Source organism: Trichomycterus rosablanca, chromosome 18 (genome assembly GCF_030014385.1).
Source record: "Trichomycterus rosablanca isolate fTriRos1 chromosome 18, fTriRos1.hap1, whole genome shotgun sequence".
NCBI classification, from domain to species: domain Eukaryota; kingdom Metazoa; phylum Chordata; class Actinopteri; order Siluriformes; family Trichomycteridae; genus Trichomycterus; species Trichomycterus rosablanca.
In genome coordinates, this window is record NC_086005.1 from 10658785 (window position 1) to 10672004 (window position 13220).

A 13220-nucleotide genomic window follows, 5' to 3' on the forward strand; every position below is an offset into this window, starting at 1 on the left:
ATAGAGGACGCAATCAAGGTAATTGGACACGACTAGATTAGGGGAGAAAACTGGGGGGGATCAGAAATTTCAGAGAACGGACAAAGTCTTTAGTCTGATTTAACTGGCATACTGGAACATTCGTTTTGGACATAATCTCTTCAGAAGAGTTCTCGACTCTCAGTATGAGGCCCAGAAACCACAAAGCTTTGGCTTTACCACAAAATGAATTCACATCATGAAGCCATTCAGACTTTGTATACCTACATTTAAAATGATAAACCACTCAAAGCGTCTTTATTGTACAAAAAAAATTTCTATTAAACACTGCAGGATTTCTGAAATTATGACAAAATCTATTCATTCATTCACTGTGTTTTGCCACCGCTTTATCCTGGTCTGGGTCATGGTGGGTCTGATTCATTGGGCGAAGGGCAGAAAACACCAGTCCATCACAGGGCAGACACACACTCACACCTAGGGCAGTTAAATAGCTGACCTGACTGCATGTCTTTAGACAAAGGGAGATCATGCAAACCCCAAACAGAAAGGAACCCCAAACCCTGCCTGCCTGATTGGGGAATCAAACCCATACCCGCTACCCACTGCACTGTGTGCCACACAAAATCTACATATTGTTGCATGAATGACTTCTCTGTATAGTCCTCATATTTCCAAAGAACACTGGGGTCAGGATGTTAAAATTTTAATCCTAGTCTGATTTAGAAAAACAAACCCTCACCCTCCACACACCCACACACACACACACACACACACAAAGCAGCTAAATCTTTCCTGCTTCTCTGAACTTGGTCAGCAGTGCATCATCTGCCCGTATGGGGAAGGTGAGGGTGCGTTTTTGGTAATACTCAGGTTGGACCTGCAGGTTCTGTATAACATCTGTAAGCAGATGTGCTCTCTCTACTCCACATCCTGGAGCTTCATAATCTAGAGAGGTGAAGTGCACATGGATGTGGTAGTAGGACGGCTGGTAGTGCAGGTACATCCGCAGCTTAGACGAGGGAACATTGTACTTCTTCCCAATGGCTTCCTGTGAAAGTAGTGATGCATTTTAATAAAAAGCAGTTTTAACATTTTCTTCGCTTACTTAACTAGTCTTTCACCATCTACTATTCATAATATTGTGGAAAGATTTGGAAAATCCAGATACATTTTTATCTGACAGCCTTATTTTTTGCCAAATATGACAATACCCCATATTAATTAAACAGGTCACAATTAGTATTGTAACATAATTTAATTGGCTTGCACTGCACATATTTATAAAATATGGCAAGTTTACTTTTTGACACAATTAATTTATGTCTTGGTAAATATTTGTGTCAGTATTCTTTAGTACTTACCACTCCAGGCACTAAATTACACTAGCCCACTATCACTGGAATTTAGAATTTAAATATCCAGAGAGACTATCGGATGGCCAGGCATCTACATACAAACATGATTGGCTATGTATGAAAAGGGGGAGATAGCCAAGGGTGGATTGGCCTCCTATCCGGGGTAAGTTACTGCTTTGCACCCAGTGATTCTGGGGAAACTGGATCCACCATGACCCAGACCAAGATAAAGCTGGGGTAAAACATAAAATGAAATGAAATGACTTACCACCCCCTTTTCAAGGATGTTTCTTAATAAAGGAAGATTGTCTGGAGTAAGATCTCTTAAACTCTTCAGGTCCCGCCGATGTACAATGGCAATCAGATATAAATCCTCCAGCTGAAAAAGAAGAAGAATTAAATAAACATTTCAAATTATTACATGAAGCAGTAAATCTGTAACTCTGATATTAAATGAATGCTGTATTTGTCCTTATATCTTGATTTAGCTAAGAAAACACATCTTTCTCGTCAGCTCCCGTATTTAGGTTTCGCCACAGCGGATCATTCTAGTCTGCATACCAGATTTAGCACAGTTTTTACACTGGATGCCCTTTCTGACACAATCCTTCTTTTAATATGGGTTCAGGACTGGCACTAAGACCCCACCCCCCTCTCCACGCCTCAGACGTAGCCAATTATGTCTTTGCAGACACCTGACTGGCCGATAGCAATGCTGAGCTTTGAACCCTGGCTCTCATCAGAAGTGGGTTAGTGTATTTTACTTCTGCACCACCTGAGGGTCACAACTTAGAAAATGCTAAAGCATTCACTCACCTGCTTCTGGTCCCATTTAAAATCTGGCAGGAGGACAAAGCCGACATGAGGGTCTGGATCTTCAAACACAATCCTGTCAGCTTCAGCTTTCTTTTCCAGAATGTTGTAAACCCACTGCAGAACAAAAATGCACCTTATGAAGTACAGGTCTAACACATTTACATTTCTGCTCAAATGCAATATGAGCAGTGTAGGGTTCGGGGCCATGTTCGTTGGCCCAACGATAGCAACTTGGCAGTGGTGGGGTTTGAATCAGCAACCTTCTGATCCGTAGTCAGGTATGTTTGTTTATTGGGATTTTAACGTCATGTTTTACACTCTTCGGTTACATTCATGACAGGAACGGTAGTTACTCATTCACTGATGTCAGTAACGCGTTACTCTAATCTGACCACATTTTTCAGTAACAAGTAATCTTACGCGTTACTATTTCCAATCCAGTAATCAGATTAAAGTTACTTATCCAAGTTACTGTGCGTTACTATTTTTGTCATTTTCCTTAGTAAAAAGATATATTTTTGCTTTCTTCTTGTGTCTCGGGGAGTGACGTCTGGCCTATGCGACAATTAAGTCACGTTTTCAGCATGAGGACAACTCACGTGTAATACCACGCAACGACACAAACGTAAACAATGGAGGGAGGAGAGAGATGCGCGTTTTCTAGCTGGAAATACAGGCACTATTTTGAATGTGTCAGCTAAAGATTTTATATTTTATAAAAACAAGTATTTTTTTCAGGAAATAGTTTTTCAGTTCAACTTTAAATGTCAGGAGATACATTGTTACTGTTAAAAACTTCCAATAAAGTGAGTATTGGCAAAACTGGTTGTCATTTTTACGTTGAGGCGGCGGGGGGTGTCGGCAGCTGCTGAATGTAACTAATAAAGTAACTTGTAATCTAACTTACTTAGTTACTTTTAAAATCAAGTAATCAATAAAGTAACTAAGTTACTTTTTAAAGGAGTAATCATTATCATAAATCAGATTACTTTTTCAAGGTAACTATGCCATCACTGTACTCATTACACAAGATTCATCACTTCACAGGTTTAATGTCAAACACAGACAGTTTTGTATCTCCATTTCACCTCACTTGCATGTCTTTGGACTGTGGGAGGAAACTGGAGCACCCGGAGGAAACCCACGCAGACACGCGGAGAACATGCAAACTCCACACAGAAAGGCCTAGACCGCCCCACCTGGGGATCGAACCCAGGACCTTCTTGCTGTGAGGCGACAGTGCTACCCACTAAGCCACCGTGCCGCCCTGTAGTCACTGACCAACAACACAACATGATGCACTACTTTGGAGGAAATGATAGAAGCAGGTGTGATAATGTGAAGAAGACCAACCTGCACACTGAAGCTTTGTTGGGTTATGTGAGGAAGAGTGATGGAACGATAATCATCCTCAGTTTCGTTGATGAGGAAGGTCTCCTGGCGCAGGTATTTCTTCACATGCTTCTCTGTTGCTGGGCAGATCACAGTGGTTTTGATTCCTATCCGCTTGTTAAGTCGTGACGTGTCGACCTTATGAAACGTCACATCCGGGTCCAAGTTGGCTGAGACCCCTCGTATTTTCAATATACCACAGTGCTGTGTCCGAGTCGGAAAAAAACTACCCAACTGTCTTTCTACCGCTTTTCTTGCAATTAGATATCATGAAGTAATATTTTTGTTCATAATTTAATGTAAACTGTCAAATTCTATATTCATTACACGTGTTTCAAGCTGTTTTTAATTTACATGTAATATGTTCATATAATTTACATGTGATATCCTGGATTTTTGATTTTTATAAGCTATAAGCTATACTGATTAAAAGTAAAACCAAAGAGTCAGAAATGTCAGTTTTCATGTAATGAATTAAAAATATGACTGAATAGTCATTAGGAGGTGCATTTTTCAGTACGCTCTCAGTTCCAAGCCCAAGATTAGATACAAATAGGAGGGTTGTGTCAGGAAAAGCAGAATTATTTCATATTTTATTTTTTAGGATTTTAACATCATGTTTTTACAGGGCGGCATGGTGGGTAGCACTGTTGCCTCACAGCAAGAAGGTCCGTGTCCTTTCTGTGTGAAGTTTGTATGTTCTCCCCCTGTCTGCGTGGGTTTCCTCCGGGTGCTCCGGTTTCCTCCCACAGTCCAAAAACATGCAGCCAGGCTAATTGGAGACACTGAATTGTCCTATAGATACCAAGCCTCCAGGATGCATAAACCAGTGCATTGTAGTGCCGGTCCCAAGCCCAGATAAATAGGGAGGGTTGTGTCAGAACAGGCATCCGGCATAAGAACTGTGCCAAATCAATAATGCGGATCACGCCGCTCAGGTGGCGCAGCAGTAAAAACATGCGCTGCAACCAGAGCTGGATTTCGAAAGTGCGTCGTTTCGATTCCAGCTCTGCCTTCAGCCGGTCGAAGGCTGGGTGGCTATATGAACAAAGATTGGCCTGTTGTTTAGGTGGGGGGTGGGATTGGAGACCGGAGGGGTTGGGTCTCTCTCTGTCAGAATGCGATTACGATCTCTGCCGGCTGATTAAGAGGCGCCTACACAAGAGATGAGGGAGGGTGCCCTTAGGGTGTGTCTCTCCGCATGCAGCGCTAGGTGGCGCCAAACTCATCAATGTGTGGATGGCAAAGATGCATCCGGCTGCTGCCAGTGTTTCGGAGGGGATATGGGTTAGCTTCGATCTCCTCTGTCAGGGCAGGGTTCGGCATAGACAGAGAGGAAGCACGATACTAATTGGACAATTGGATGCGCTAAAGGGGGAGAAATTAAAAAAATAATAATAATAATAAAAAATAATAATAATAATAATAATGCGGATCACGGTCCGCCTGCAACCCCTAAACGGGAGCAGCCGAGGAAATAGATAGAACATCATGTTTTTACACCCTTTGGTTACATTCATAAAAGGACAGGTAATTACTGGTTACACAAAATTCATCAGTTCAAGTCTATAATGTCAAACACAGTCATGGACAATTTTGTATGTTAATCATAATAGATCTTAATAGATTCATTGTATTAATAAACTGCGCATATTGTAATCCAGCACATGTGGACAAACAGACTGTACGATCAAACCTCATGTACCTGACATTCAGATTTATAAAATGCTAATCATATTTTATTATTTAATGAAATTGGTTAGATTTAGCTGTTAAAATAATTAAAATCTCTTCTCAGGTGACCTCATGTGGGGTCCCCGCTCCATTGTTGTAAACTGTTGCTCTAGGGGTTAACACTTTTTCTTTTAATTAGAATGAATTCCAAATTAAGAACACATGAAGTACTGAACTGAATTTAACTTATTGATATTAGAAAATGAAATGGTTAACATTGTGCCTAGATAAATTGGGCACCATTCTTGGGCACTTGATTCGTCTTCAGTTATCTGTGCAATATTATATGATAGTTAACCATTTCATTACAGAACGAGATATGTAGTTTTTTGGTAAATATCACCTTATGCTCTTATCAACACACATTCAGGGCTGTTGCTAAGGCATTTGGTCCCTTATTCCAGCAGATGACATGGCACTCCAAACCATCACTGACTGTGGAAACTTTACACTGGACCTCAAGCAACGTGGATTCTGTGCCTCTCCTTCTCTTCCAAAGGTAATGCAAAATTTACTTTCATCAGAGAACATAACTTGGGACCACTCAGCAGTCCTTTTTGTCTTTAGCCCAGGCGAGACGCTTCTGACGCTGTCTCTTGTTCAAGAGTGGCTTGACACAAGGAATGCGACAGCTGAAACCCATGTCTTGCATACGTCTGTGTGTGGTGGTTCTTGAAGGACTGACTCCAGCTGCAGTCCACTCTTTGTGAATCTCCCCCACATTTTTGAATGGGTTTTGTTTCACAATCCTCTCCAGGGTGCGGTTATCCCTATTGCTTGTACACTTTTTCCTACCACATCTTTTCCTTCCCTTCGCCTCTCTATTAATGTGCTTGGACACAGAGCTCTGTGAACAGCCAGCCTCTTTAGCAATGACCTTTTGTGACTTGCCCTCCTTGTGCAAGGTGTCAATGGTCGTCTTTTGGACAACTGTCAAGTCAGCAGTTCCCCATGATTGTGTAGCATACAGAACTAGACTGAGAGACCATTTAAAGGCCTTTGCAGGTGTTTTGAGTTAATTAGCTGATTAGAGTGTGGCACCAGGTGTCTTCAATATTGTACCTTGTCACAATATTCTAATTTTCTGAGATACTGAATTTGGGGTTTTCATTAGTTGTCAGTTATAATCATCAACATTAAAAGAAATAAACATTTGAAATATATCAGTATGCATTTCACAACACAGCTGGTGATAGAGCCGATCTGTAGGACACGAGAGAAAAGTCCGAACTCGCCTCAGCGTAGTCCGGGGAAACCGGTGGCTCTGTCACCAGTCGCACCTTGCTGTCACCGGGTAGAAGCACACCTATAGCACAAGGAACACCCCAAACGCGCCGCAGCGTAGTTCGGGGAATCAGACGGCTTTGTCGTCAGCCGCAGCTGGAAAGAAGCCAATCTGTTTAGCGCAAAGAATACGCCAAACTCGCCGTCGCGACGTTCGGGGAATCAGGTGGCTATGTCACCGATCGCGCCTCAGCACGATCGGGAAGGAGCACACCTGTTTAGCTCAAGGGACACCCCGAAATTGCCGTCGCGCAGTTCGGGGAGCCAGATGGCTAGGTCACCAGCCACACCTTGCTGTGGACTGAAAACAAAAAGTTGACAAACTGAAAAAAACCAAACCAAACGAAACAGAGCTAAAGGCATGACAACCTGTGGCTGCATGGTGCCTGCTTAAATAAGCAGGCACAGCTGCAGGTTGTCAGCCTTAATTAGGAGGCCTCTAATTTAAGGCCTTTGTTCCAGAGGATCTGTAATTCCTGTGACGCCGGGGACCAAGGTAGGTTAACCCCAACGCCACAGGAAACCTTACAAACAGCACTGCTTTTATCTGCGAGTACTAGATTTTCACTGCTTATTTCATGGACTGGGGGTGAGGGGGATATGGCCCAGAAGCTAGTACCCTGTCAAACACATGTTGGACCAAGATCTGATTTGGGAATTCCTCTGCAACCAAGCAAAATCTAAAAGCAAGGCTCTGTAATGGGTCACTGTAATTGCGGCTGTAATTGTTTCCAAAAAGGTTTCTACACAGTATTGAACAAAGGTTCTGAATATTTTTGTGAATAAAAGACTTAATTTTGCAGTGATTTTCAAAAGACTCCAACAGCACAATTAAACTTTGAGTGTAGACTGATGGGTAAAAAAGGTAATTACATCAATTTAAAATCTAATCCACAACTCAGTAAAGTGTGTATTTACCTGCATGTTTTGCATACAAAACACAGATTTTTTTCAGTGCATATTGTATTTATAATTCAAAAATATCCTCACCTTCAATGCATGAGGGTCGACTTTGACTGCAGAGCTTTAACTGATCTTCTGGTCTGAATTCCAATGGTTCATCCTCACCTTTTAAATAATCCAGCTGTGTTATTTTCTGCCTTCCTGACTGCATGTCAGGATGTGCAATGCTGATAAACTCCTACCCAAAAAGACAAAATGCTGTCAATTAATGAAAAGGTGCTTCAACAAAATATTAGATTGGGAGTGTGTGTTATAGGTTACATTAAAGGTGGAAACATTTTGAAATAATTCATCTAGGTTTCATTTTTTACATTACAAAAACTTCATCATAACAGGGATGTGAAAACATTTTATATCCACTGTAAGGACCTTCTCTAAACTGGTGCTGCAAAGTGTATAATTCGCTTTATACAAAATGTATATCAACATTTTTTTTTGTTTAAAATCCCAACAATACTGATACATATAATACACTTATTCTAGTACAACACACACTACCATGTTATAACTACGCTACCATTTACAAATGATACAAATGTAGAATGTACAAAAACACCAGGACCAAGTGAAGTACATTCAGATCTTTATTCTACGATTTTACTGTTTCATTTACATTCTCAGTATGAAAATGTTTAAAAGTATGATTCAGTATTAGTGATTAATTGTTGCAGTAGTTGGTCTAACAGCAGACGTTCCCTTTCCCTTGACAGTAAGCCATAGTGGTGCATCTTCTTGCAACTAGAGAAAGAAAAAGAATAATTGTGAAACATTATTTAAACAAAAAAAATAAAGAAGAGCAATCAGCTGTTGCAAAAAAATGAAAACAGCAATGAAGAAAAGAGTAATGATCATAATACATTAATTTAATTAATATACTGCACACATTGTAAACCAGCACATGTGGTTTTTAAAAAATCACATTAAATGATCACACCAAACAGACTGTAGGATCAAACCTCAGGTAGCTGACATTGTTATCACAGTAATATAAGCTCCAGATTTATAAAATGTAAATTATAACTATTTTTTTTTTATTAAATAGGTTAGATTTAGCTGTTTAGAACTAAATGTAAACAGTTAAAGTCTCCTCTCAGGTGACCTCATGTGGGGTCCATACCTCAATGTTGTGAACTGTTGCTCTAGGGGTTAACACTCTTTTCGTTTAATTAGAATTAATCCCAAACCAAACCAAGAACACATGAAGTACTGAACTCACTCAGATTTAACTTATTGATATTAAAAAATGGATAAGTTAAGTTATCCATGTGCTTGGATAAAGTTAAGGTGTTCAGTTAAGGTCTTCAGTTAAGGTCTTAACATTCTGTGCACAGATATCCTGTCTGTTTATCTGTCAGCCTGTTAAAGATTCCAAATGTTTAAATGTTAATAAATGTATTTTCTTTGTGAAGTGCCTCCATAAATGGTCTATGTAGTTTAGGTCATATTATAATAATAGCAGCAGCAGGTCAAAGTGCTTTACAGGACAGGTCATTCAGTTCTGCAGCAGGGTGATCCAAAATACAGACGTATGTTAACATAATATTAACAAAGTCAAAATTAAAATTTTGCAGCGGCCTAGCCCACATTTTGACATTTGAATTCAATAGACATGCTGTGGAATCACCTAAAATCAGATCCAAGCTAGTCTGCCTGCAGTACAGACCTGTATTTTATTGCATTATGATCTGCAAAATTAAAGAATATTTTGTATAGTTTTGCAGCTGAAGACAAACCAATGTCAAATAGCAAAACTTCCAAAACTGGACTAATTGTTGACTTTAGTCCCAAATGATTACCAAGTCCCAAATCCTTTGGTATGTGGGCATTAAATTACAATAAAAAAAATCTGCATTTCATTATCTGAAACTGATATCTGTATTTGTTTATAAAGGTGATGTCTTCTGATGTCTGAAAACCAGTAGACTGTCTGATTTATAACAGATTTAAAGATTTAGAGCAGAAGTAAAGTTGAGCTAAGTGGAGCTAAAATTCCTCAGAAGCCACGTGAAAGTGTAATATCTCCAATATCCCAACATGACATTGAATTTTATTTTTTATTCATTTTTTAAAGCTACACTTTAGGAGCTGATTGGCTTAATCTGTGTCAGCTGGGACAATGCCTTAAAGCATGTGTATGATTCTGCTCCCTAGACTGTAATTGTTTTTTACTCGAACTAATCAACATCAGTGCCAGTCATGCTTTTAGTTTGGAAAAGTATAACATGTCCTTTTCATAACTAAACATAAACATGAAAAACAAATTAAAACAGTGTTTCATTTTTAAAAAAGTTTTAAGGTCCAAAAGGCACCAAATCCCAGGAATGACCCATGTGTGAACTACTCGACAACTTGATTCTGGTGGCCCGCTCTGTGAAGTTTTACAGTAAAACTGATACATTTACAGTTGAACCATAATAGTTCATAGTTCTGCTGTCACCTTTACAGTTCGACCATGAGCACAACTGTGAACTGTCATGTTATTATGACGCTCGTGGTCATCTCTTCCAGTGTTTAATAATACTGAGTGTGAAGTTGGTAGTTCAACTGTAAACATGATATTGTTGAACTGTGAAATTCAGTTTTGACAGTTTTAGTCAACTTACAGTTATAAAATAACTAATACTCAACTTAAGTGTATATGTGTGTGTGAAAAAATACAAAAATAAAAACAAATATTCAGTATATTTAAAATATTTTAATAAGAAACAGTACAGCACACATGTACACATTTATAATACTTCGAATGATACAAAATTAAATTTGCAACATTTATATTATCGACAGTCAGGGAAGCAAACTCCCCAGGGTAAAAAAACAAAAGTGACCAGACATAAACCCTCATGCATACAGGAAAAATATTACATTATATAATAATTTAGATAGATGACTTTGAAGAGCCATTTATTATGCTTATCCTCTCTGATGCCATGTCAGTCTCTGTCTACGGACACTTTACACATTCTTGCATGCGCACTTGACTTGAGACCGTTTTCTCAACCAACCGTTTCTGCCTCCTCACAGAACTGCATCGGGTGTACTGCACAAAATACAAATTTAGCGTAAGTTTTCAGTTATTTCATTCTCAGACAATGTGTGCTCTTGTGTATTTCTTCAAAGATGAACTTCCTGCCAAAGGTGTTATTGAGTCAGAACTCATTGAAGGGCACAAAAATCTGATGATGGAAGATGTCGACGGTTAAACTGTTGTAGTGAACTGCAAAGTGAGAAAAGGAAAAAAGACGTTTGTCAATCATTGCCATGCTAAATCAATGATGATAAGTCATAAACTTAAAAAGATTTATAAAAATAACAGGAATATCTATATTATCCCTGAAAATTTCTAAAATGAGTGGAAAGTCAAAAATAACCCAGGTCTCAGCCTGATATATCTTTAAATTTATTAATTGGAATGTTAGCCAAACGTTAACATTAGCATCACTATGTTAGCTGACGTTTGTTGATTCTTAATCTGCTTTTTAAATGCTTTGTAATGCTTGCAACATGTTAAGACTGTTGCAATTACTTAGATTGTCGTGCTGTTATAGTGCTGAACTGCACCATAATAAACAAATGCTTTTGATATTTCTTATGAGACAATTCATCTTTGATGTCATATCTATACACGTATCTTTTCACATAAAATTAAATAAGCTTCTACAAAGTATTTAATAAAGAATAAATGTATTTGTGAATAAGCTGTTTAAAGTCATTTTCAAAAGAGTCCAAAAGCACAATTACACTTTGAGGGTAGGTTGATGGGTAAAAAAGATAATTATATCGATACAAAACCTGATCTTCTGGTCTGATTTCCAACGGTTCATTATGATCATTTAAATAATCCTACTACAACCCCTGGCAAAAATTATGGAATCACCACTCTTGGAAGATGTTCTGTCAATTGTTTAATTTTGTAGAAAAAAAAAAATCACAGACATGCCACAAAACTATCATTTTTCAAAATGTCAACCTTCTGGCATTAAGAAACAATAAAAAAAAGAAACAAATATAATAGTTGTGGTCAGTCACAATTGCTTTTTTTAGATCAAGTAGAGGAAAAAAATATGGAATCACTCAAATCTGAGGAAAAAATTATGGAATCACTCTGTAATTTGCAGTTTAAAAACAAAACATCTGCAGCAGATTAGATTTGCTAATTATTCTTCAGTTTAAAAAGAGTGCTTACACCTCGGAGAGCTGTTGCACAAAGCAGATTGTCATGAATCATGGTTCCAACACAAGATATGTCAGTTGAAACAAATGAGAGGATTATAAAACTCCTTCAAGAAGATAAATCATTGTGGAATGTCGCAAAAGATGTTGGTTGTTCCCAGTAAGCTGTGTTTAAAATCTGGACCAAGTACAAACAAAATGGGAAGGTTGTAAAAGGGAAGCATACTGGTAGACCAAGTAAGACATCAAAGCATCAAGACAGAAAACTTAAAGCAATATGTCTTGAAAACAGAAAATGCACAACAAAACAAATGAGAAACAAGTGGCCGGAAAGTGGAGTCAATGTCTGTGACTGAACTGTAAGAAATCACCTAAAAGAAATGGGATTTACATACAGAAAAGCCAAACAAAAGCCATCATTAACACCTAAAAAGAAAAGAACAAGGTTAAAGTAGGCTAAAGAAAAGCAATCGTGGACTGTGGGTGACTGGATAAAAGTGATCTTCAGTGATGAATCGCGAATCTGCATTGGGCAAGGTGATGATGCTGGAACTTTTGTTTGGTGTCTGTCCAATGAAATTTATGAAGATAACTGCCTAAAGAAAACATGTTAATTTCCACAGTTGTTGATGATATGGGCCTGCATGTCGGGTAAAGGCACAGGGGAGATGGTCTTCAATAAATGCCAAAGTCCACATTGAAATTTTGGACGCTTTTCTTATTCCATCAGTTGAAAGGATGTTTGGTGATGATGACTTCATTTTTCAAGATGATAATGCATCTTGCCATAGGGCAAAGGACGTGAAAACTTTCCTTCAAGAAAACATATAATGTCAATGGCATGGCCTGCAAATAGTCCGGATCTCAATCCATTTGAAAATCTCTGGTGGAAATTGAAGAAAATGGTCAATGACAAGGTTCCAACCTGCAAAGCTGATCTGGCAACAGCAAGAGACAGTTGAAGGCAGATTGATGAAGAATACTGTTTGTCATTAGTTAACTCCATGCCTCAGAGAGTTTAAACCATTATAAAAGCCAGAGGTGGTGCAACAAAGTAATAATGGTGCAGTGTTTTCTAATGATTCCATAATTTTTTCCTCAGATTTGAGTTATTCCATATTTTTTTCCTCTACTTGATCTAAAAAAAAGCAATTGTGACTGACCACAACTATTATATTTGTTTCTTTTTTTATTGTTTCTTAATGCCAGAGGGTTGACAGTTTGAGAAATGATAGTTTTGTGGCATGTCTGTGATTTATTTTTTTTCTACAAAATTAAACAATTGAAAGAACATCTTCCAAGAGTGGTGATTCCATAATTTTTGCCAGGGGTTGTATGTTAGTTCCTGCCTTCCTGACTGCATGTCAGGATGTGCAATGCTGATGGACTCCTACCCAGTTAATCAAAATGTCCTTCAACAAAGTATTAGATTAGTAGTGTGTGTATTTATTTTTATCCAACAACCTGCCAAAAAAACGTTTGATTTTAGATTGATATTTAATTGAAAAAAATTGGTTAAGTTTT

General features: G+C 38.4%; 2 protein-coding genes across 2 annotated transcripts in view; one reads left to right on the forward strand and one right to left on the reverse strand.

Annotated features, from left to right (window-relative positions):
- rps25 (ribosomal protein S25) overlaps window positions 1-13220 on the forward strand; it is a 240040-nt gene that overhangs the window by 45357 nt on the left and 181463 nt on the right. The window lies entirely within an intron of this gene.
- On the reverse strand, window positions 248-10555 carry LOC134332836 (m7GpppX diphosphatase-like). Its single transcript, XM_063014667.1, has 5 exons — window positions 10529-10555; window positions 3507-3683; window positions 2154-2267; window positions 1606-1716; window positions 248-1030 (listed from the first exon to the last, which is right to left on the reverse strand). Exons 1-5 carry the CDS (start codon window positions 10553-10555, stop codon window positions 764-766), a joined length of 696 nt encoding a protein of 231 aa, XP_062870737.1. The 3' UTR covers window positions 248-763.